Source organism: Oncorhynchus keta, chromosome 1 (genome assembly GCF_023373465.1).
Source record: "Oncorhynchus keta strain PuntledgeMale-10-30-2019 chromosome 1, Oket_V2, whole genome shotgun sequence".
Lineage (NCBI taxonomy): Eukaryota > Metazoa > Chordata > Actinopteri > Salmoniformes > Salmonidae > Oncorhynchus > Oncorhynchus keta.
The window spans coordinates 40912150-40938752 of NC_068421.1; the positions used below are offsets into that span (position 1 = coordinate 40912150).

The 26603-nt window shown below is 42.6% G+C and overlaps 1 protein-coding gene across 4 annotated transcripts in view; it reads left to right on the plus strand.

Moving 5' to 3' along the window:
* The first annotated feature begins 43 nt into the window (after positions 1-43).
* LOC118385304 (echinoderm microtubule-associated protein-like 1) overlaps positions 44-26603 on the plus strand; it is a 35191-nt gene continuing 8631 nt past the window's right edge. Inside the window, exons 1-9 of one of the 4 annotated variants that reach the window (XM_035772341.2) lie at positions 44-253; positions 11580-11786; positions 15168-15300; positions 15560-15664; positions 20785-20807; positions 23784-23913; positions 24387-24536; positions 25350-25419; positions 25728-25838. In XM_035772341.2, the coding sequence (XP_035628234.1) occupies positions 181-253; positions 11580-11786; positions 15168-15300; positions 15560-15664; positions 20785-20807; positions 23784-23913; positions 24387-24536; positions 25350-25419; positions 25728-25838 (1002 nt within the window). In that variant the 5' untranslated portion in view covers positions 44-180. Of the gene's footprint in view, positions 254-9446; positions 9595-11579; positions 11787-15167; positions 15301-15559; positions 15665-16952; positions 17097-20784; positions 20808-23783; positions 23914-24386; positions 24537-25349; positions 25420-25727; positions 25839-26603 lie in introns of those variants that run through there. The other 3 variants (XM_035772350.2, XM_035772359.2, XM_035772367.2) reach the window with 3 other exon arrangements.

Consider the following 26603-nt stretch of genomic DNA (forward strand, 5'->3'; position numbering starts at 1 on the left):
TGTGGTGAGGCTGTTGCTATAGTAACAGGTACGGAGAGCAGACAGTAGTGGCGCTGGTGAGCGACAAATAGCGAAAGGTGTTGAGGGTTTCTGAATGTGAAAGAGTGAGGTGGAAAGACGTGCGCGGTTAGGGAGGCTGCAAGAAGGGGGGAAGTGACGGGTCTGCTTGAAAAGAAAGAAATGTCGGAGAGGATCGCTTCATCATGTGGAAACCTTTATGACACTACGTCACTCCTTCTCCAGTACTGCAAAGGTGAGTTCACTTTTGACTTGCTTGCAGCTCCGAGTCGACCGGTTTTGATATGAACCGTGGCACACTGCTGGGACTGTAGGTTTGCATGCACCTGTTTGCAGGTTCCCTACCAGTTTACACGAAACATACATGTAGCTCGAGCTGCAGATTATTGAATAGAATGTTAGCTTGCATCGTTAGAATGATCTATGGTCGATCTATCCATCCATCATAGAGCAGGCTGTCGTGAACTTCGTTAACCCACTGCTATGTTGTGTTAGGTGTAACCCAGAGCCATGTATTTAGAAAAATATTTGGTTCAGGTGTAGCCGAGCTGCAAACCCTCTGACTTTATGTAAAATATTTTTCCCTACTGGGGGAAAACAGATAGGCTATCTCTATGATATTTAATAGTGGAACTATTTGCATAATATGGTTTCACTGTTCCAGATTAAGTGTAATTGCCTTAGAGAGAAGATGAATTACACTGTCGTGGCTTCATCTCTCTGTTGTAAATTAGAGAATGGTGTTCACTTTTTGAGGGGCAGCAGGGTCTGGACATGACTGTGGTGTGAAGGGTGATTATAACAATACAGCTCATCAAAGAAAAGCTGATGCAATGATGCTGTAACTGGCCACATCACAAGACCAGGTTCATGCACATGAGGAGAAAAGAAAACACACACCTCTGGTAATGTTTTTTACTCTACAGTATTTAGTTATATTTTATGCACCCATGCTATCCAATACAATTTGACATGGTTCACAAATCCAATTATGCACGTAAGCAGTGGGATGAAATTGAACTGCGAGTAAACATAGGATATTTGAAGGGACCGTGTAGCGTACCTAAATAGACTTGAAAGGTAATTTATGTATTGCTGAACAAAAATCTGTGAAACTCAGGTTCTGTGTATTGGGCTACATGTAGGTCTAAAAATATTGATATCATATTGAGTGACAGGTGGACAGACATGGAGAAAGGCATGTCATCTGTTCAAATGGCCAGGTTGTCCTTACCCTGTAACCATGAGAAGATATTTCCCATGGCAGGGTCTACTATGCACAGTACCCAACCGGGGTGTCCTGCCATGGTCTCCGTTGGCCAATGCCTACCCAGCTAGGACATAATGTTCTGAGAACCATATTTTTCTCAGAGCTTGGTGAAAGTGTGGTTGTCCTATGGTTATTTTGCATACAACCCTACCACAACTTTCTGTGAATGGTGCAGGACAGTTGCTTGGCTTTGGAACATTCCCAGCACATTTAAGTCACTTGACATAAAAAATAAACAAAATCTTGTTATTTCATTACTTTAACCGAATGTTTCCTAAAAGTTCAAACATGGTTACATTTCATTTCAATTTTGGTAATGTTCTAATCTCGTACGAACCATCCTGATCTCGCAAGCTTACATTCTGTTTCGCTACACGGATACAGTTTGGTCACGACAAGATTCAAGTCATTTGAGCCTCTCCATTCTATCCGATGTATGGTCGGACCAATCAGCATCCTCTAATAATCTGTGGGCACAGAAGTAGAAAATCATAACAACAATGGCTGCTCCTGAGGAGGTTGGTGTTGATTTTTCTATAGGAACAGTTATATCAGAACTGGAGGACATCGCTTCATTGAAAGAACAGCAAATAACTGCACTGAAAGATTGGGAGATGTTTTCAAGTCAAATCACATTTTATTTGTCACATGTGCCTAATACCAGAGGTGTGGACTCGAGTCACAAATATGATGACTTGCAACTCGACTGACTTTAACACCAAGTACTCGTGACTTAACTTGGACGTGAGCCTTTTGACTCGAACTGACTTGATACCCTCCCCAAGCCCAAATATGAAGAATTATGCTATTAAAAAGTGTGTAGCGCGTCAACTCTTCATTTAACGGATTACAGTTTGGACTGCAGCCAATCAAATTGTGCCCGTGGAGAAAAAGTTGCGCGTGGAAGTGCAGAGGAACGTCGGCGGGTGAATTCAGTTGGAGCCCTTGGAAAGATGATACCCCAAATTATTATTTTCGGATATAAAGACTACGCTGTAGTCAACACAAAATGGATTACAACTTGCACAAATGCGGGAAGAAACTGCTCAATTACAGATTTGAACAATACCAGATGAACAAAAGTGTCACAAGTGAACCACAACAGTCTCCAATCTGACAGTTCATGGAGACCCGTGTAGGGCAGCACAGCATGAATCATCCACAGCATGAATCATCCACAGCAGAAAGCTATCAACAATGCAATACTGTCTGACCTGGTTATCGATTGCACCTTGCCTCTGTCTATTGTGGAAAACAAGAGTTTAAGTCACTTTCTGTCAGTAGGTACAGCCCAGTGTGTCGTAGAACATTGACATCAAAAGTATACATTGTGTGCAAACGGCATGAGGAGGTAGGCGATGAATATGTAGCGAGGGCCTGCCGACTAGAGCATACAGGTCGCAGTGGTGGGTGGTATAAGGTGCTTTAGTAACAAAACGGATGGCACTGTGATAAACTGCATCCAGTTTGCTGAGTAGAGTGTTGGAAGCTATTTTGTAGATGACATCGCCAAAGTCGAGGATCGGTAGGATAGTCAGTTTTACTAGGGTAAGTTTGGCAGCGTGAGTGAAGGAGGCTTTGTTGCGGAATAGAAAGCCGATTCTAGATTTGATTTAAGATTGGAGATGTTATGAGTCTGCTGCCAACATGAGAAAGGCATTCACGGTGTGCTTCCCCATTGATCAAGAAGATGAAGTACATGACGAAGATCACCTTGATGACCCAGAGCTCTGGAATGACCTAGCCCTGGATGACCAGACAACAGTGGATGCTGCTATTGCTAAAAAAACAGTGCTTGCAGTGTTTTGCCCACACTCTCCAGCTCGTGGTGTGAGATGGCTTGAAAGAAACAAAAGAGATGACTCCTTCTCTTTCAAAGTTATCAAAAATCAGCTCACTGCTGCATACAAGCACAACATACAAAGAGGTGTTTGAGGCTGAATTTGGGGGAAGAGGCATCCCTGCTGTTGTCAACACAAGATGGAACTCAACACCGAGACAAATGAAGGTAGTTATCCAATGTGACCATCTAAAACTCAGGCATGTTCTAGGAAAGTCTGGGCACAAGGAGTTGTTGTTCACAGTACGGGAGTGGAATAAATTGAAGGAGTTGGTGGACATCCTGAAGCCATTTGGAGAAGCAACAGATATGACACAGGTGAGAAGATGGTCACAATCAGTTCTGTTGTTCCCTCGGTCCTGTCCCTGAATCACCATCTGGAGCAGCGGAAGCCTCAAGTCCATTTGCTGAGCGGCCTGTTCAGAAGTCTCCAGGCATCCGTGAACCAAAAGATTTCTTGGAATCTTCATCAATGTGAAAATGCCCAGGACACAAGATGGAATCACTGCCCCCTTTTCAGATCCAGTCTACCTCAAAGCAGCTGCCTTGGATCCGGCTTTTTCTCTGATGTGGGTGGAGCACCATGTGCTGTTCAAGGAGGGGGTCAAGGAGGAGGTGGCACAAAGAGTGAAAGGTAAATTATTATTGAGTTTAATGTCACTTTTTTTCTCATTTAATCCAATTGACTGCAACAATAATACTGTTTCAGTTTAACCCAGTGTACCACCAATACTCTAATACCGACCTTTTGGTTTCTACTTTTACATGTTTTGCCAGAACTGATTCTGCAAGATGCTGCAGGGACTGAGCAAGCTGTGCCTCTTGTTGATGAGGAAGAGCGAGAGGACCATAGTCTTGGACATGAAGAAGGGCTGTTTGCAGCATACTGTAAGAGGCAGAATAAAGCTGTTGGGACCTCTCCAGCACTGCAGCTAAGTCACTACCTTGACATATGCGAAGGACAGAATGCCCTCTTGTTCTGGGCAATGAAAAATGAAGGCTCTTCCTTCACTGTCCCAAAGGGCCACCAGGGTCTTGGCAGTGCATCCAGTGCCCCGGTGGAGCGTGTCTTCAGCCATGGTGGCATCATACGGCGGTCTTGTGCACAAATGACTGACAGACTTTTATCGAATTGGGTATTTTGCAAATGCAATGTATCATAGGGCCCTGAGATAAGAGGAAAAAAATGAAACTGTTTATGCATTACACATACACTCAAACACATGTAGTCTCCATGTTCAGGTTTTATCTCCCATCTTTGGGATCAGTATTTTATTCTCAGACATTCAGGCCAGTGTTCAAATTGTAGGCCTACTTGAATTTCAGTAGCAGTTGTTTTGCTGTACCTTTTTAATAAATGATTGTAACTTTATGGCAGGATTGATTTAAGTGTCTAAAGTATATCTGGAGAGAGATATTTTGTTTTTGTTGTCTTGTTGTTTTGTTGTATTTCCATGGAAATATAAAGTTTATTTGGAAAGTAATAAATATTGTAATAAACCTGTTGTTGAGGTTATTCACTGTAGCTCTCTTGTTTTGCTAGATCTATGGTCATAGCCAATATTCATACTGCCCTTGCAAGTCATTGCCACTCTTTCCCCTCAGTTGGCACACAGTCTTACATGGAACAGGTTCTGGAATGGGAAGGGACAGAATATCCCCCTTGACTTACACCTGGAACACCTCAGCTTCTTGAAGGCATTTTTGAAGGGCCTGGGTCCAAACATGACTGAGCAAGCAGCAGACAGGATTATCAAGTCCATTGGTGTCCTCAAGGACTTGATGGACACCGCAGATGCTGAGTTAGCAGCATTAAAGTCTAGTGGCATCCATCATGCTGCTCGCAAGACTGGGGACATTCTAGGCTTTGTGGAGGTTGTCAGGGAGGCAGAGCTGTTTAAAATCCAACCGGGCAGAGTTCACCTCATTCCCTGGTTTAAACCGCAACATTTTCTCAAAAGTGAAGTACAGTGAGTTGTTCCCATTTTGATTTGAAACAACGTAGGTGCCAGGCTAGCTGGGGATGTGGATGGCTTAGTCTGACAATTAAACCCTGTCTAAGAGGTCGACCGTGATTGGGAGTTAAGGGGCAGGAGTAGGCTAAATACACTAATGTTGTCACTGTAAATATGTCTTATTCATTTGTATTTATCAGTACAACTTTTGCTCAGATTCGTACTTTGTTATACAGATAAAAGCAAACGTTGACTTTATGCCTCTTGATTAATTCATAATGTTAACAGTTGGAAGTGAAACGACACCACTGACCGTTTTGAGCAACAGTTGTGACGTTTTGCATTTGGACAAGTAAATACACACAGATGGTAACAAAGGCTCATTTCTGAGCAGTCATTCAACTAACTACTATAGAACAATGTCCGCAGCATAAATTGTGCCGTAAATGACCTTCTGTCTTATGTACTGTGCAGTGCAGTACATCAGAAAGTATTCACACCCCTTGACTTTTTCCACATTTTGTTCTGTTACAGCCTGAATTGATAATGTATTGCATTTAGATGTTTTTGTCACGGGCCTACATACAATACTGCATACTGTTAAAGTGGAATTATGTTTAATTAATTGTACAAATCAATTAAAAATGAAAAGCTGAAATGTCTTGAGTCAATAATTATTCAAGCCCTTTGATATGGCAAGCCTAAATAAGTTCCGAAGTAAACACTTGCTTAACAAGTCACATACCAAGTTGTATGGACTCAATCTGTGTAACAAATAATAGTGTTTAACATGATTTTTGAATGACTACCTAATCTCTGTACCCCAAAAATAATTATCTGTAAGGTCCCTCAGTCGAGCAGTGGATTCCAAACACAGATTCAACCACAAAGAACAGGGAGGTATTCCAATGCCTCACAAAGAAGTGCACCTGTTGGTAGATAGGTAAAACATTAAAGAAGACATGGTGAAGTTATTAATTACACTTTGGATGGTGTGTGTCAGTACACCCAGTCACTACAAAGATACAGGCGTCCTTCCTAACTCAGTTGCCGGAGAAGAAGGAAACCACTCCGAGATTTCACCATGAGGCCAATAGTGACTTTAAAACAGTTACAGTGTTTAATGGTTGTGACTCCACAATACTAACAGAGTGAAAAGAAGGAAGCTTGAACAGAATAAAAAATAATACAAGACATGCATCCTGTTTGCAACAAGGCACGAAAGTAATACGGCAAAAAAGTATTACAGAGCAAATCACTTTTTTTTTGTGCTGAGTACACAAATCCAATAATACACATTTAGTGAGTACCACTCCATATTTTCAAAAATTGTTGTGCCTGCATCATGTTATGGATGTACACTACCAGTCAAAGGTTTTAGAACGCCTACTCATTCAAGGGTTTTCTTTATTTTTACTAATTTCTACATTGTAGAATAGTGAAGACATCAAAACTATGAAATAACAAACATGGAATCATGTAGTAACCAAAAAAGTGTTCAAGAAATCAAAATATATTTGATATTCTTCAAATAGCTACCCTTTGCCTTGATGACAATTTTGCACGCTTGGCATTCTCTCAACCAGCTTCACCTGAAAGGCTTTTCCAACAGTCTTAAAAGAGTTCCCACGTATGCTGAGCACTTGTTGGCTGCTTTTCCTCCTCCACCTCTTCCATGCTTTACGGTGGGAAATACACATGCGGAGATCATCCGTTCACCCACAGTTGGAACCAAAAATCTCCAATTTGGACTCCAGACCAAAGTACAAGCAAGTCTCTTCTTCTTATTGGTGTCCTTTTAGTAGTCGTTTCTTTGCATCAATTTGACCATGAAGGCCTGACTCACACAGTCTCCTTTGAACAGTTGATGTTGAGATGTGTCTGTTACTTGAACTCTGTGAAGCATTTATTTGGACTGCAATTTCAGTGGCTGGTAACTAATTAACTTATTCTCTGCATCAGAAGTAATTCTGGGTCTTCCATTCCTGTGGTGGTCTTCATGAGAGCCAGTTTCATCATAGCGCTTGATGGTTTTTGCGACTGCACTTGAAGAAACTTTCAAAAGTCTTGAAATGTTCCGTATTGACTGACCTTCATGTCTTAAAGTAATGATGGACTGTCGTTTCTCTTTGCTTATTTGAGCTGTTCTTGCCATAATATGAACTTGGTCTTTTACTTGGTCTCTCTCTCTCTATCTTCTGTATTAGGGCTGAGGAGTTTTGCAGGATAAAAATAAAAAAAAACGTAATGGAGCTAAGCACAGGCAAAATCTTAGAGGAGAACCTGGTTCAGTCTGCCAGATACTGGGAGGTGAATTCACCTTTCAGCAGGTCAATAACATAACACACAAGGCCAAATCTACACTGGAGTTGATTACCAAGAAGGCATTGAATGTTCCTGAGTGGCCGAGTTACAGTTTTGACTTAAATCTGGTTGAAAATCTATGGCGCCACTTAAGTTGTTGTCAAGCTATGATCCACGACCAATTTGGCAGAGCTTGAAGAATTTTGAAAAGGATAATGGGCAAATGTTACACAATCCAGGTGTGGAAAGCTCTTAGAAACGGTTTGAATCTGGTTTTGGCTAGGGTTAGTCTGTTGTTAATATAGTCCCAAAATGATTTGCATGTCAGCGATCAAGTTTTCAAGATATATAACTTTCAACATACAGAAATACAGCCGGTATGATGCTTTCAAAGTTATCTCCAATTCCCATGTGTCCTATTTGTGCTCGAAGTTCCAAAAAGTTTACCAAAAATAAGCTAGCAATGTTATTTAAAGTCTCTTATTGAAACATTCAGTGAAAGTTTGAATGAAGTTATTCAAAAACCTCAATATAATCATTAATTATTGTCACGTACCGGATAGGTGCAGTGAAATGAAGGATCCAGAGTAAAACGTTGTCAGAACCTCACTGCAACCTAAAAAATAAACATTCCCAAAACATTCAAAATGTGCACTTCTGTTCTCAGAACATTTTAAAAAGCTTAGTTTTACCAGGTTATGAAATCTATGGCATCGTTCCTACAACCAATGTAAAACCGAAAACACATGTTCCCACAACTTGTGCTAATGTGCCAAATGTGCTATTTGGGTAGCCTGGATGTGCTGCAGACTTAGGATCTGTTCCAGGCTGCGGATCACCCCGGACGGTAGAATACAGAGGGGAGCAGCTCAGCTCCTCTGCCAAAAGGAGGGTGAATTGGCTTTGGAGCCATCTTGGTCAGGGTTGACCAGCTCCTTTACTGGTTGCTGTGTGTGTGTGTGTGTGTGTGTGTGTGTGTGTGTGTGTGTGTGTGTGTGTGTGTGACCAAAGTTAGAGTCTGGACTCTGAATGGTCTGGTGCTGACGATTTAGCACGTAGTGTCACTAGGGGTTAATTAAGCACTTCAACAGCTGAGATAGCAATTGAGTGTAAAGGTGTATTTTTTTCCCCGCAACAAGCTATTGCTGTGTCTTTTGTTTCTCTCCACACATAGGGTTGTGTGTTCCTTCCAAACGCCTCAAATTTAGTTTAATCTGTTCACAGAAATATTTTGCCAGTGCATCTGTGGAAAGTCCAGGTGCACTTTTGCAAACTTCAGACGTGCAGCAATGTTTTTTTTTTGGACAGCAGTGGCTTCTTCCGTGGTGTCCTCCCATGAACACCATTCTTGTTTAGTGATTTATTATGAATGCAAACAATAGAAGGTAAAAGGCCTGCAAAGGTTAATGTGCTTTTAACTTGTGACCATCTGGCCCATTTGTCTTATTGACTGACTCAGACGGCGTGCAACAACAATGGCTCATCTATTAGGAAATATCAGACCTACAGGTCAGTGTTCAGGTGTCTTAACCGTTTTCATGGTGTGACAGCTGGTAGTAGGATCCCCTCCCTAGGGTTTGCTCACATTGTTACTCATGTAGACGCTGGTCCCCGTGGTGTGTGTGTCCTCCCATGACTTCCTTGGAGATGAAGGCAGGGGGCTAAGTTGTGTCTGTCATTCTGTCATTGATATAATGTACAGTATGATTCCAGCCATGCCACGGTGTGGCTGATGTGAGCACATACACATGTATCTGTGTGTTAGTGAGTGAGTGTGTTTGTGTGTCATGAATGGAGGAGACTCGGATCCGACCCGCTGCAGTCTCACTTCCTGGTAGTGCCTGGCTGTCTCTGCAGCAGAGTATAGGTCTGGCCCCCAGCCAAGCCAGCCTCCCTCCCAGCCTCAGGCTGCATCCACTGCTGCTGCCGCTGTGGAGGCAGGGCTGCAGGGAGCAGTGTCCTGTTACAAACTGTGACTCGCTGCTTGTCTCTTTGTGAGCTGCATGTACCGCTAGGGAGGAGGAGAATAAGGGGGGGGTTGGTCCAGGAAGAGGGAGGCAGAACAGGCACTGGCTGTAGAGGAGAGGAGGGGAAAACCCTACATAAGAAAGAAGCCCAGACTTGGCATCCCGGGAGCCCCCAAGAGAGCTGAGGAGAGCAGGCTGTCTGACGGAGTGGCTGGCTGGCTGAGTGACTGAGCATGACAGGTAAGGGAAGGCAAGCAGAGCCCAGAGCCCTATGAATATTTCAGCAGGCTTTGGTTTCGCCCCCGACCTCCATTGTCCTCTCGCATTACATAGGGGTTCATCCCTCTCCACCTTATGCCATATTGCTAACCTTCCTCCCCTCCCATTTCCTCTCTCCTCTCCCCATTTACTCATTTTCATATTATATAATTAGTAGCCATGCATTTTTAACACTGAGGCCACCTGCTTTAACTGTGCTAGCTGTAGCTGTCCTTTGCCTGTGCTGTGTCATCTGCTGGAGGCAGTAAAGAGAAAGTTATTGAGCACGCATCATAAGCCTGCAGTCTGTCGGACAGCTACTGTGTGTAAAGTAACAAGGGTGAAGGCTGTTTCATTAACAAAGTAATGGGACGGCGTTCATGTGGACTCGTTGTTGAATAATTAGGTAGATTTAAATGAATGAATGATCACAATTAATTCATTACCAGCAACGTTTCACTGAGGTGTTTTAGTTTGGGACATGGGGATGGGTGGAGTAAACCTCCATAGCTGTGGTTGTTTTGTACCTTGGCAGTGTTATTTACATTTGCTGCAGAGGCGATTTGAAATCTTATCAATGCTTTACTCAGCAGATTTCAAATTGTGACTAAGGTTATAAAGCACGCCATGGTTAATTGACAGCATAAGCCAAGTAATTCAATTTGGGGAAATAATCTTGCTGGTTATTTCCTTAATGAAAAACGGTACCTAATTCCCCATAAAATCCAGTAGGGATTTGTCATGTCGGAGTATCCAGTTCGACATGTTCTTTCATTTTCCCTCCTGCTTAATAAAAACCTCTTACAGATGTTGGGATTTTTAATGTCAAACTCTCCACTCTGCCCAATTTTGAATATGTGTGTTCTTCCACAATATTTCTGACTGAGAGATGAGATCATTGGTTCCACTGGGTCTGACAGGCAGAGTAAATAGGCATGTCAGTCAGAGTTTGCATTATACTCAGAAATCATGTTGGCAGTACTGCATGACAGATGCATATTAGTCCAGGTAGAATTCTCATATGCAAATAGATGTCTCTTGGTCATTTGAATGGCACATGATGATAACGAATATGAGAATGTCGTCAACTCAGCATTATACTGTATGTACAGCATGCTGTTGCATGGTCACAAAATCTGATTTAACAGCATTGTTTTGTTGAAAGACATTTGAAAACATTGTCAGACTTTTCAGTTACAGGGCATCCTATCTGATATTGCACAGTTAAGCATTGGAGCTGAAACAGAGGATTAAATTGGGCAACAAATTATGTCATCCCAGTGAAGGACGAGGGATTAGGGGCTAGATAGCATCACACAGTGGCGAAGGTGCATAAAGATGTAGTAATTCAGAAATGACGTCATTGTTTTACCACTATTCAATGAGTTTTTAAAGTACGACGCGCGATATGGTTCAATGCGCTGATGATTAAGCACAATATGCTTGATTCAAATTGCCGGCGTCTTGGAGCTAGAACTGGTTTACCCAGGTATAATGTGCTAATGACAACACACAAAAGAGTAAAGGAGGCCAATGTACAATGCAGTTAACTTAGCAAACGATTCATGTGTGTTAAGTCCATGGGGGCCGTCATCTTTATGCACCTCTGCTATTCTTCAGTGATGTAGAGAAAACAATCTTCAAAACGGGGTTGGCCTCAATTTTGTTTCAAGCAAATACACCTTTTCATCTCTGTCAGAAACCCCAGCACTGTCATTTTTGGTGTAGGAATCTAAGACCAACATATTGTTTGTCAAGGAAGTAGCCTAGTGTAATCTTTATTAGCAAAAACAAACACATAAAGCTTGGAGAATTATGCAAATTCCTGCTTACAGTCCTGGGTGAACAACAAAACACCTTTTGTTCCATGCTCCTGACACCATCGCTATCTGTCACTCTGTCCATTTTTCCTTCTTCCGCTCTCTCTCCCTCCCCATTTCCCCCCACTCTCTCTCCCTGTCTCCCAGATGACAACGTGTCTGCGGGCAGCACAATGGAGGTGGACGACCGCCTGTCCCACCTGGAGCAGCGTGTCCAGTTGCAGGAAGATGAGCTCCAGCTGCTGAAGGCTGAACTGGCCGACGCGCTGCGCAGACTGGGTTACTGTGAGGAGCTGACCCAGCCTGGGGCCGGAGCTGGGGGGAGGAGGCCTACCGTGGCCCCACCCACCAAGAGTGAGGGGCTGGGGAGCTAGGAGGCTGGGAACATGCTAGACCACCGTAGTCTCGTCGACATACAGTTGAAGTCGGAAGTTTACATACACTTAGGTTAGGAGTCATTAAAACTAGTTTTTCAACCCCTCCACAAATTTCCTGTTAAGAAACTATAGTTTTGGCAAGTCGGTTAGGACATCTACTTTGTGCATGACACAAGTATGTTTTCCAACAATTGTTTACAGACAGATTATTTAACTTATAATTCAATGTATCACAATTCCAGTGGGTCAGACGTTTAAATACACTAAGTTGATTGTGCCTTTAAACAGCTTGGAAAATTCCAGAAAATGATACCATGGCTATATAAGCTTCTGATAGGCTAATTGACATCATTTGAGTCAATTGGAGGTGTACCGGTGTACCTATGTATTTCAAGGCCTACCTTCAAACTCAGTGCCTCTTTGCTTGACATCATGGAAAAATCAAAATAAATCAGCCAAGACCTCAGAAAAAAATGGTAGACCTCCACAAGTCTGGTTCATCCTTGGGAGCAATTTCCAAACTCCTGAAGGTACCACGTTCATCTGTACAAACAACAGTACGCAAGTATAAACACCATGGCACCACGCAGCCGTCATACCGCTCAGGAAGGAGACGGGTTCTGTCTCCTAGAGATTAACGTACTTTGGTGCGAAAAGTGCAAATCAATCCCAGAACAACAGCAAAGGACCTTGTGAAGATGCTGGAGGAAACAGGTACACAAGTATCTACAGTGGAGCAAAAAAGTATTTAGTCAGCCACCAATTGTGCAAGTTTTCCCACTTAAAAATATGAGAGAGGCCTGTAATTTTCATCATAGGTACACTTCAACTATGACAGACAAAATGAGAAAGAAAATCCAGAAAATCACATTGTAGGATTTTTAATACATTTATTTGCAAATTATAGTGGAAAATAAGTATTTGGTCAATAACAAAAGTTGATCTCAATACTTTGTTATATACCCTTTGTTGGCAATGACAGAGGTCAAACATTTTCTGTAAGTCTTCACAAGGTTTTCACACACTGTTGCTGGTATTTTGGCCCATTCCTCCATGCAGATCTCCTCTAGAGCAGTGACGTTTTGGGGCTATTGCTGGGCAACACGGACTTTCAACTCCCTCCAAAGATTTTCTATGGGGTTGAAACTGGCTAGGCCACTCCAGGACCTTGAAATGCTTCTTACGAAGCCACTCCTTCGTTGCCCGGGCGGTGTGATTGGGATCATTGTCATGCTGAAAGACCCAGCCACGTTTCATCTTCAATGCCCTTGCTGATGGTAGGCTTTGTTACTTTGGTCCCAGCTCTCTGCAGGTCATTCACTAGGACCCCGTGTGGTTCTGGGATTTTTGCTCACCGTTCTTGTGATCATTTTGACCCCACGGGGTGAGATCTTGCGTGGAGCCCCAGATCGAGGGAGATTATCAGTGGTCTTGTATGTCTTCCATTTCCTAATAATTGCTCCCACAGTTGATTTCTTCAAACCAAGCTGCTTACCTATTGCAGATTCAGTCTTCCCAGACTGGTGCAGGTCTACAATTTTGTTTCTGGTGTCCTTTGACAGCTCTTTGGTCTTGGCCATAGTGGAGTTTGGAGTGTGACTGTTTGTGGTTGTGGACAGGTGTCTTTTATACTGATAACAAGTTCAAACAGGTGCCATTAATACAGGTAACGAGTGGAGGACAGAGGAGCCTCTTAAAGAAGAAGTAACATGTCTGTGAGAGCCAGAAATCTTGCTTGTTTGTTATTGACCAAATACTTACTTTCCACCATAATTTGCAAATAAATTAATTAAAAATCCTACAATGTGATTTTCAGGATTTTTTTTCTCATTTTGTCTGTCATAGTTGAAGTGTACCTATTATGAATATTACAGGCCTCTCATCTTTTTAAGTGGGAGAACTTGCACAATTGGTGGCTGATTAAATACTTTTTTGCCCCACTGTATATCCACAGTAAAATGAGTCCTATATCGACATAACCTGAAAGGACGCTCATCAAGGAAGAAGCCACTGTTCCAAAACCACCACGAAATAGCCAGACTGCACATGGGGACAAAGATCATACTTTTTGGAGAAATGTCCTCTGGTCTGATGAAACAAAAATAGAACTGTTGGCCATAGTGACCATCGTTATTTTTGGAGGAAAAAGGGGGATGCTTGCAAGCCGAAGAAACCATCCCAACTGGGAAACACTGGGGTGACAGCATCATGTTGTGGGTGTGCTTTGCTGCAGGAGGGACTGATGCACTTCACAAAATAGATGGCATCATGAGGTAGGAAAATTATGTGGATATATTGAAGCAACATCTCAAGACATCTTGGTCACAAATGTGGTCTTCCAAATGGACAATGACCCTAAGCATACTTCCAAAGTTGTGGCAAAATGGCTTAAGAACAACAAAGTCAAGGTATTGGAGTGGCCATCACAAAGCCCTGACGTCAATCCTATAGAAAATTTGTGGGCAGAATTGAGAAAGCGTGTGCGAGCAAGGAGGCCTACACACCTGACTCAGTTACACCAGCTCTGTCAGGAGGAATGGGCCAAAATTCACCCAACTTATTGTGGGAAGCTTGTGGAAGGCTACGTTTGACCCAAGTTTAACAATTTAAAGGCAATGCTACCAAATACTAATTGAGTGTATGTAAACTTCTGACCCACTGGGAATGTGATGAAAGAAATTACATCTGAATAAATCATTCTCTCTACTATTCTGACATTTCAAATTCTTAAAATAAAGTGGTGATCCTAATTGACCTAAGACAGGGTATTTTTACTCTGATTAGATGTCAGGAATAGTGAAAAACTGAGGTTTTAATGTATTTGGCTAAGGTGTAGGTAAACTTCCGATTTCAACTGTACTAGCTGTAATAAGAGAGTCTAGAAGCTCGATATGTGAGGCTACTACTACTGAGGATGTTGCATTTTCAACCTGATGCACAAGGCGTGGAGAGTGTTGGTTTACCAGCCAGGGGGAATTGTTTTAAGATGGTCATACCAAGGATCATATGGCTATGTGATTTGGAATCAGCTTAAGGTATCACAAAATATATATAAAAATGTGTTGATTTAAACATTTAATTTGGCCCATAGAAACGCATTGAATAACAGATAGTACAAATAATTTTAAAAATCTAAAGGAAGTTTGTTCTGAAGTGTCTCTCCTATATCTGAGAGATATAAGAAAGATCAGGAAACTATATATTTTTTAACGTGTATTTAAAGATGAGACTTGCAATGGAGATAAATCATGTACTACTTACTGTATGTAGTCTTTGGTAAGAATTTGCAGTGTCGATTTTCAAAAACTTCAACAACATACATCTGTTTACTGAACCATTCTCTCCCTCTTGATGCCAGTGCGCCAACTCCTGCAAGCCTTACCATCCAAGCCTCTCACTCTCAGCAATGGTTATGTCCAGCAGAAACGTATGGGGGGATACCCTTCCTCCCCCTCTTCTCCCAAAAAGGAAGTGTCGCTGTCAATCAAAAGGTAAGACATTGTCCGAATGTGTGGATCTAATACTGTTTTTTCTTGGTATACTTCTAATGTGCATTTCCAAACTCAACCTTAGGGTGGCAGTGTTGCATTGAATCTACTGTACAGTAGGCAATGTAAACTAATGACTGGGGACATGTCTTGCCTTTCATATCCCTCTCAATACCCCTATTCACTCTTCACCCTCCCACTCTTTCCACCTCTCGTCTTTTTCCTCTCCCTCTTCCCCCTCTCACCTATCCTCCCCCACCAGGAAGAGCATGTCGACAGAGCGTCTCTCCACGGCCAGGAGGGAGATGGTGTCTGACAGCAGAAGCAGAACCACCTCGTCCAGCAGCTCCGCATGTGGCAGGAGCAGGTGACAGTTTGAAACAAGCACAGACACCGCTAACCCTCTAAACACAGACACTGACTCAGCTAAACCTCGAAACACTGACACAGCAATCACTCCTGCTCTTTCTGGCTAACTGAGAGATCATGGTGTGCAGCCAAGCAACCCTCTGACTGACAATGATGTAGTCACTGGCTAGAGAAGACCAAAGCAGGGAGCACCTTAGCACTGCATTCTCACATAGTGTAAGTTTATGCTTAGGCTGCTCAGTGTTACAGTTGACTATGTCCCTCTTTTATCCACAAGGCATCTGTAGCCGTAGCTCACATCCGTGCTAATATACATCTGTGCATACCTTATATACATCTGTACAGTCGACCCCGACATCTGAGAATGGGTGTACAGCTTATCTCTGATATCTGGGGAAAATATCAAGACCGCTTGCCACATCCTGAGCAGCCATATCTGCCTCCTTTGCCAGATATTACTGTAAATACCCTTTCTTTCTCCCAGACAGGTGACATATGGTGTGGGTCTGTGTTCTTCCCAGCTCTTCCTCGGGCTGACATTGTATTCTGACAGTCGAGGACCCATGGTCTCGGTGTGGCTTTGTTGACGTCCAATTTAGGACACTCTGATCAGTAGACCGATGGTTGTTTTTAACCTCTCGCTGTTCAGATCAGATGACAAAGGATCATTAAACACTTGTGTGAATGCACCACGGATGCATTGCTGTGCCACACCGTGGTGTCGTATTTCTGTGCAGAGAGCATGTGAATGCACGCTGGATGTTTGACTGGCTTGAATCATTTAGACCCGTGTATGTGTAATGTCTAGGGAGGAGAGCCGGGGAGGGTGGTGTTATGATCTCTCTATGTTGACAACATACGTATAGAAATACAGATCTGCTGATTTAACATACATCTCCGTCATTTTATTCCGGTGCAGTGTTATGTAGGTTACTGTATTTAACAGCATCATTATTTACATACATCTAAGTAATGGTGAACACAGCACAGTTGATTAGTAAAGGAAGATGGAACAGTGTATTCACAGTCAAATGCATGGTTGGTTGCTTGTACCGAACATAAATGCCCAACACCTGCTCATTGTTTGAATAGTAGATAACATTATCTGATTGGTTTTATGGAGGTGCTATTAAGCTTTGAAAGACAGATGTATAGTCAGTCCGTCCACTCCCTCCTCCCTCACCCTCATTGAGCTCACTCTGCTGAGGGTGTCAAATTTCAGGGGTGTAGGTAAAGGAGGTGTGGTTACCGAGCAGAGGGGAGGTCCAGCAGAGTAAGGAAGTGCCTCCCCATTGGTGGAAAAGGTGCCCAGTAAAGTTAACGGAATCAACAAGGAAGCCTGTTAGTTGTCTACAGGGTTCTGTTTTGTGAACCACCTTGCCAACACTGCTGTTACTTAACGGAAAACTTACCATGAAGAGATCACCCAGGTAAAGGAATGCTTTATACTTAGACAGTTTGCAGTTAGGAAGGAGCTTGTTTGTTTGTTAAAAGCCATTTTGGGTGGATGGATAGTTTATTCCAACAGGAAGCAGTAACTTAAAAAAAAATGTGGTCATGCAGATCTTCTGATGGTTTTATTTTCAGTGGGGTTTGGGGAGGGGCAGCACAGAACAAAGGTCAATTGTGATTTACAACACAAACTGTTAAAGGTGCAATACGCAGAAATCACTCTGCCATTTCCTGGTAGAAAAAAAACTAATAGCACAGAGAACATATATACAGCTTCTTAGACTTGCTTTCAATGAGTGACAGATCTATAACTCACATTTCTATATGAATTTGGTCAGGTCGCCCAAAAAGTAACATATTGCCGCATTAAGAGCCACAATGTTTGGGCTAAATGCATATGGTTGCGGTATGGTTTTGGGAGCATAAAGCACCTTCTCTTTCATATCGGCAACAAATCATTGAAACATTTTTTTTTAACTTAAAGTTGAATTGATACACACCTTTCATAAGGTTAGGGTTATGGTTACCATATTTCCATGTTACAGCGCTGATTACTGAAGACAGACGGAAGAAAGAGGTGCTAATTTGCTTTCTAGCATGCTCCGAACACCTGTGTGTAACGGAAACAATACGCCAGTAAAGGGTTGTAACCGAAAAATACTATAGGCTGCAACTGTGTTAAAACAGTGTACAGTAAGTATATATTTTGCATTTGTGAAATTATTTTAATGTGATATGAAAGTAGAGGGCTTTATATTTTGAAAAACCGTATTGCCAGCGAAGATTATTAACGTTACTAAACATTAAAACAGAGCGTCGGGATTGTAGTTCACATGGTCCCAGGTTAGTTTAATATTGGACTAAAGGAGCCTAACAGTACTCCTTATTTCAAGGACCTTGCATGTTCTGTTTAAAGGGTGAATTGGCTCTGGAAGCCAAAACAACCTAATACTCCATCTAGACGCGAATCGATTCTCAATTGCGTTACAGTTCTAGAATCATAAATCCCTCTACTTTCATATAACCTCAAAATAATTTCACAAAACACTCACTGTACACTGTTTGGACCGGTTTTTACACAGTTGCAGCAGTATTTGTCAGTGACAACATGTTGGTGTTGTCTGTCTTCTGTTTACACACGGGTGTTCAGAGACTCAGATAGCTGATTTAGCACTCTGTTTTCTGTAAACAAGTGCTGTAACATGGAAGTATGGGTGCGTGGTGACCCTATAACAGTGTGTAGTAATTCAACCTTTTTTATTTTATTATTATTATTATAGCGTATATAAGGTCCTTCCTTATGTTACCAAAACTGTATCGCCAGCGATGCGTGTTAACGTTCAGACAGAGCATCGTGGCTCTTAACTAAACCCCCCCGATCGGAAGATACCTTTGTGAATAGACACTAGAGTTGGCGTCTATGAATAGGCTAGGGGGAGCGCTGTCCCGTTCCAGTTTTGGGCAGATCCTTAATTACATTACGGGTGTGTGAGTCAACAAACCAAAAAGAATGGGCATTTTTTCCACGTGGGCTTGATTTTCTATGACAGAGAGGGGCTTACGTAAACATTCCCCCCTGGCTGTTGCAATGCCTCAGTTTCATTGTGATCGTGGGTGGCTGGTTTGGATTACTGATTCCTCTTGTTCTGCAGAATGACTATTGATTGGCACTTTTGCTCATCCACGTGCATTAAACGGATCGACTGACGCACCCTGATTGCAGACTGGCTCGATGGTATAGCTGAGCCTGAGGACGAGGAACAGATTGCATGTATTTGAATGGCAAATTTGATTCAGGGGTCTGAACGCATGCAAATACTGGTTGAGGAAGAGCTCATGATATCCTGTTTGACCACTTTTCTATCTCTCTATGCTGACTTGTCATACAGTGTTTGATACAGTATGCTCTCAATCACTTCGCCGCCCGGGATAACACAGCTCACTGGGTGCCTAGCATTAATTTGCTCGGAAAATCTCAGCCGTGTTGTCTGAGTGCACAGGGACTTGACTAAAACCACTCTCTCCACTGCTGCAACACCATACAGTAATTGCCCGAAACACTCAAATCGCAAGACCACTACATTATTGGCCACAATTTCTGTTTGCTTTATGCTAGACAACTGTTCACATCAGTACAGACTCCAACATGCATGTATTTTACTAGTTGAGACAACACAATCGTATCACACGTTCCATGTCCTCTCGTTTTCCATGTGGAGTGTAGTCTTACTCTTTGTGAAGTCTATGCAAAATGATGTAAAGCTACAACAATCTGTACAGAATGCCATTCTGGATGTATTGTTCTCTGTATTCCGGTAGCACCTGGAATTTACTCGATAATGATGCTAGGCGATAGAGTATTCTCTGGTACTTACTTCAAAGAATTCAACATAATATGTAACTATTTTGTACCAAATGGTACAGATTGCTACTTGTTTTAATGAATTGAAAAGAAACAAACACATGGATCATAAATAATCACTAAGTAAATGCCTTTGTGGCTTTGGATCTTTCAGTGTCTCTCATTGGACACAACAGGGCCTCTCCTCTTTTTGAAAGCCGCAGGCAGGGAGACAAACAGGTATTTTCTTGGCCACTTTAAAGAGAGCCCTGCCCCGGCTGTCTCGGGTTGCCCCACAAACAACCAGTCTCCAGATGGAATACACTGTAGTGAATGAATGCTCTGCCAAGGACAGAAATATAAAATCCTCACTGTCTACTTATGTTCTCAGTCTGTCGACCAAAATTGGTACTTGGTGTGTGTGTGTGTGCCTTGCGAGTATCCAAACTTTTTTTTGTTTTGTCCCAAATGTACTACAATACATTTTCAGTTTGAATAGCAAGAATGAATAAAGCAAGCTGTCAAAGAACAATCTTCAGTAGTATTGTAATTGTATCCACAGTCTCCCTCCAAACTGAATAACCTACTGTGCTATATTTTCAGATGGTTAAGATGGTCATGGCTATTTCATGCCATTCATGTTCCCTACAAACTGAGAGGGATTGTTTCTCCTAGAGTCTCTCTTATCTTACTTATCATCACTCCTGTGACTGTGCTGCCATGGTACTCTCAAACTGACCTACCTCGGCAATCTGTCAGTGGCCTTGACAGAAACTCATTACTTTTCAGCTGTTGTCGGGTAGTGCTGGAGAGGCCACTCTATAGGATATTGACTGTCGTGTTGTCTCTGTCACTCTCTCTTGCTCTTTATTTCATTCTCTACCACTCTCTCTCTCGCAATAACTCTCCTTATTTTTCCATTTCTCGGCATGGCACCAGTTGTATTTACAGCTACCCCTCTCTCATCATGGATACAGTATTTTCCCTTCCGTTTTGTGTTTGCGTCTGTGAATACTGTATGTTATATGTGTATGTTGTCTATATGCGCTACAGTATGAACTACTGCTTTTCATCTTGCAGCACTATTTGGATAATGCTAAATGTGCATAAATGGGCGTAAATGGGCTCTACTGTAATTCTACTGTGGATAAAAACATTTTTTGAAAGTAGGCGGTCAGGAATAAAGGATGAGGTCACTGAATCATTTGGTCCATTGCAGCAGGAGTTAAACTGCGTCTCAGAAATGTCAACTGCTCACACAGTGTCTTAACAGTCGCCAGTCATACACTGATATCTGTTCTCTTCGCTCTTTTTTTCTGTTTCAGCAAAGAATGCGCTGTCAATGCAGGTATGTCTTACACACGTGTGTGTGTGTGTGTGTGTGTGTGTGTGTGTGTGTGTGTGTGTGTGTGTGTGTGTGTGTGTGTGTGTGTGTGTGTGTGTGTGTGTGTGTGTGTGTGTGTGTGTGTGTGTGTGTGTGTGATTCCTCTACCATACTCGGCACCCTTTTATACCTCAGTTTGACTAAAGAATACAGTGTACCTAAGATTTTTTTTTTTTTTTTTTTACCGTTATTTAACTAGGCAAGTCAGTTAAGAACAAATTCTTATTTTCAATGACGGCCTAGGAACAGTGAGTTAACTGCCTGTTCAGGGGCAGAACGACAGATTTGTACCTTGTCAGCTCAGGGATTTGAACTTGCAACCTTTCGGTTACTAGTCCAACACTCTAACCACTAGGCTACCCTGCCGCCCCAATTAAGATAATTAATTAAATGCAAACAAAAACATTTCCCGTCACTGAGCATTTTTATGTAACCTTTTATTTAACTAGGCAGTTAATAACAAATTCTTATTTACAATGACAGCCTAGGAGGGTTAACTGCCTTGTTCAGGGGCAGAACAGTATTCACTGATTTTTACCTTGTCAGCTCGGGGATTTGATCTAGCAACCTTTCGGTTACAGGCCCAACACTCTAACCACGAGGCTACCTGCCGCCGCATAACCAATAAGCATTTCCCAGGTTACTACACGGAAATCCATGAAACAGGAGCACTGAAGTAAAGAATGAACATAAACAACAACCAATAGCCTGTCTGTTATTGTTGGGGGCTGTATTCATTTTTAACAAGCCAATTAACTGCATTTTCCCTTGTCCTCTGAGTGCTTGGGTAAATGATTAGGGACCGCAGAGCTGCATGGTCAGAGCCAGAGAGCACAGCACACTGCTCCATTATTGAGCTCAGTTGACTCGCCGCAGCACTATAATGCAAACCATAACCGCAATTAGTTTTTATATGATGTCATATCAGCCAAGAGAGACTGTATTATGGGGTACCCTGAGTAATTGTAGTGCCTCAAATAAAAATAATTCTGCACAGCAGAAATGACATACACTAAAGCTATATGCGGTGCTTTCGGAAAGTATTCAGACCACTTGACTTTTTCCACATTTTGTTACGTTAAAGCCTTATTTTAAAATGGATGAAATAAATGTTTAAATAAATGTTGTCCCTCATCAATCTACACACAATACCTCATAATAACACAGCGAAAACGGGTTTTTAGAAATTTTAGTATACATAAGTACTCATAAGTATTCAGGCCCTTTGCAATGAGACTCGAATTTGAGCTCAGGTGCATTCTGTTTCCACTGATGAACACTTTCATCAGTTTCCATTGATGAACAGAGATGTTTCTACAACTATTGGAGTCCACCTATGGTAAATTCAATTGATTGAACATGATTTGGAAAGGCACAAACCTGTCTATATAAGGTCCCACAGTTGACAGTGGATGTCAGCGCAAAAACCAAGCCATGGGGCCGAAGGAATTGTCCGTAGAGCTCAGAGACGACAGGATTGTGTGGAGGCACAGATCTGGGGAAGGGTACCAAAAAATATCTGCAGCATTGAAGGTCCCCAAGAACACAGCCTCCATCATTCTAAAATGGAAGTAGTTTGGAACCACCAACACTCTTCCTATAGCTGTCCGCCCGGCCAAACTGAGCAATCGGGGAGAAGGGACTTGGTCAGGGAGGTGACAGAGCTCCAGAGTTCCTCTGTGGAGATGGGAGAACCTTCCAGAAGGACAACCATCTCTGCAGCACTCCACCATTCAAGCCTTTATGGTGGTGGCCACATGGAAGCCACTCCTCAGTAAAGGCACATGACAGCCCGCTTGGAGTTTGCCAAAAGGCACCTAGAAGAGTCTCAGACCATGAGAAACAAGATGTTCTGGTCTGATGAAACCAAGATTGAACTCTTTGGCCTGAATTCCAAGCATCACTTCTGGAGGCAACCTGGCACCATCCCTACGGTGAAGCATGGTGGTGGCAGTATTATGCTGTGGGGATGTTTTTCAGCGGCAGGGACTGGGAGACTAGTCATGATCGAGGGAAAGATGAACAGAGCAAAGTACAGCGTGATCCTTGATGAAAACATGCTCAAGAGCGCTCAGGACCTCAGACTGGGGTGAAGGTTCACCTTCCAACAGGACAACGCCTCTAAGCACACAGCCAAGACAAAGCAGGAGTGGCTTTGGGACAAGTCTCTGAATGTCCTTGATTGGCCCATCCAGAGCCCGGAATGGAACATCTTTGGAGAGACCAGACACTCACCATCCAACCTGACAGAGCTTGAGAGTATCTGTAGATAAGATTGGGGGAAACTTCCCAAATACAGGTGTGCCAAGCTTGTCGTGTCATACCTAAGAAGTCTCAAGTCTGTATTTGCTGCAAAAGGTGCTTCAACAAAGTACTAAATAAAGGGTCTGAAATACTTTTTCATTTGTAATGCATTTGCAACAATTTCGCTTTGTCATTTATGGTATGTGTGTGTGTGTTGTGTGTGTAAAATTGATGAGTGGGGAAAAAAAATATTTAATCCATTTTGAATAAGGCTGTGATGTAATTAATAAAATAATAATAAGTCAGTTATGAACAAATTCTTATTTACAATGACAGCCTAGGAACAGTGGGTTAACTTCCTTGTTCAGGGGAAGAACAACAGATTTCTACCTTGTCAGCTCAGGGCCCAACACTCTAACCACTAGGCTACCTGCCGCCCGTAACAAAACGTGGAAAAAGTTAAGGGGTCTGAATAGTTTCCGAATTCACTGTAATTTTTCTCAGTGATTTCAATGCACACATCCTGCCTCTTATATGGGTGGGGGAACATAATTTATTGGAGTGCTTATGTTCAGAAGGCTGTTACATTTCACTACCTACTGCTTGCAAGGAACGGTATAGAGTGTTTCACCATAAAACCTTTTTTTTTTAATCCCTCCCCTTTATGTTCTTATCTCGCCCCCTCTCCTGTGTCAGAGGATGGCTATGTGAGGATGTTCCTGAGGGGTCGGCCAGTCACCATGCACATGCCTGACCAGAAGAGGGACAGCTACAGCCTGGACCACAAGGGGGCGCTGCCTGCGCACAAGCTCAAACTGCAGTGGGTGTATCCTTCTGTCACTGACAAACAACGAGTAATGTTGCTAGGCATACAGGGGTGTATTCACTAGGAACTAAACGGAACAAAACAGGAAGGGACCTACCTGAATGTTTCCAACATAAACTTGTTTTTGTTGCACATTTTCAGTTTGCTAGGGTTGGACGAATGATTACACTCCAGATGAACCAGGGAAAGCTTGGTTTGGGACAATGGCTATAGAAGTATGATGCACATTTTCAGAAAGGACATTTCAGTGTTGCATTACTGACGTCACACAAGAATATAAGACCACTTTTGACTATTTTGTATAGTTGATCACTTGTGTTTATGAGTTTATGGCCCCTGGAGAGTAACATCTTTGGTTTGTATTGTACTTACCTCTCCATAAGTTCTGAGATTAGCATCAGCCTCCTACTGTTCAACACTATGGTTGTTCAGACGGGATTACTGTTGTGGTCCTTAAACCCTCGGTTGTCCAGGTATGGGTACAGGGGCAGAGACTGCCGCTCCAACCTCTACCTGCTCCCCACAGGGGAGATAGTCTACTTCAATGCCTCCGTGGTGGTGCTCTACAATGTGGAGGAACAGCAGCAGAGACATTACCTGGGCCACAACGACGATGTCAAATGGTAAGGCTAGTTTAGTGTGCTTAGTTCAGCATCTCCCACTAGCATAACCTTTGGTTGAAACTTTTCTTCAGGAAATGTACCTTTTTCTTCTTAGCCTTAGCTTCCACTGCAGAGGGTGATGCCGCAATGCACGTGATAGGCTTTGCAAAAGGGCATTTGGTATAAATGTAGCTAAATGTGATTGCTCCCTGTATGCCATTCACAGTGTCACCTGATTATCATCAGCTGTCATTTGATTGAAACCGAGGCAAGGTAGATTTGCATTTTCCCAAGGCTTACTGTGCAAAGAGAACTTCCTTAAATGACACATTGATTCAGGATAAACTAACTCTATTTAAATCAGGTCCTGTTTGAGGCAGTGTCTCCTGTGCAAACAAAGGTTGGGCTGTAATATGGTAATATCCTACTTGCACAGTATCATTGTCATACATGTTGGGCTACAGCCAACTCTTGGCCAGCTTACTTTTTCATTTATATTGTAGACTAATGTTTTCAGTGTGGCTATAATAATGTAGAATTGACCTTCAAAATGTGCAAATGCGTTCGTGAAAGTTTATGTACCATCACAACACTTGTACCTCTTCAAGGGCCTTTGTACCAGTGTCTTTGTTGTAGGGCCCCGTTGTTTTTCCTTTTTGAAGTATTATTAACTTGTAATAATGAAGGGCTGAATAAATGAGTTGACTGGGACCGCATTACAAGCCATGAAGTACAGAGACTGGAAAACAAAACGAGAAGTCCCCAGAGGACAAGTGGGAAAGGTTAGCGTAGCCTTATGGCCACATCACTGTGACTGTTCTGTCTTCCCGACAGCTTAGGCATCCATCCAGACATGGTCACCATAGCCACTGGACAAGTCGCCGGAACCTCCAAAGATGGCAAGGTACATTTTTAAAAGCAACATTTTCTTCTATTCTAAAGGAATGACCTCTTCTGGGAATCGTATTGTGGTTCACAGTAGTATGGACATGGCTGCGGTGTTTTCAATTTCTCTCTCTCAGACCCACTCTTTCTCTCTCTCTCCTTCATTTCATTATCAGCTGTTAGAGGGCAAGGTACATTTTAAAATCAACACATTCTGAACGAATGACCTGTTATGTCCTCTTATGGCCATCTTATATATTTCACTGTAATACATGACAGCACTGTATCCAATTTCTTTCTCTCTCACCCACTCTCTGTCTCTCTCAGCTGTTGCCTCCTCATGTGCGTGTGTGGGATTCGGTCAGTCTCAATACCCTGCATGTCATTGGGATGGGCGTGTTTGACCGGGCGGTCACCTGTGTGGCCTTCTCCAAGTCGGTAAGCGCTCCACAACGTGATTACACACCTAACTTTGAGAAAGTCATTCATAGTCATTTATTATTACTTTGAAAGCATGTTCCATGACAATAGGCAGCATACTATGCATTCCGACCCTTTGACCTCTTCTTCATTTTGCTACGTTACAGCCTTATTCTAAAATGGATTCAATCGTTTTTTCCACATCAATCTACACAATCTACATCTAACCCGCAATGACAAAGAAAAAACAGGTTATTAGAAATGTTTGCACATTTAAAATAACTGAAATATCACATTTACATAAGTATTCAGACCCTTTACTCAATACTTTGTTGAAGAGCCTTTGGCACCGATTACAGCCTTGAGTCTTCTTGGGTATGACGCTACAAGCTATGCTACATTCATCTCTGCAGATCCTCTCAAGCTCTGTCAGGTTGGATGTGGTGTGTCGCTGCACAGCTATTTTCAGGTCTCTCCAGAGATGTTCAAGCCTGGGCTCTGGCTGGGTCACTCAAGGACATTCAGAGACTTGTCCCGAAGCCACTCCTGCGTGCTTAGGGTTGTTGTCCTGTTGGAAGGTGAACCGTCGCCTCTGTCTGAGGTCCTGAGCACTGGAGCAGGTTTTCATCAAGGATCTCTCTGTACTTTTCTCTGTTCATCTTTCCCTCGATCCTGACTAGTCTCCCAGTCCCTGAAAAATATCCCCACTGCATGATGCTGCCACTACCATGCCTTACCGCAGTGATGGTGTTTTTACCGCAGTGATGGTGGTTTTCTCCAGAC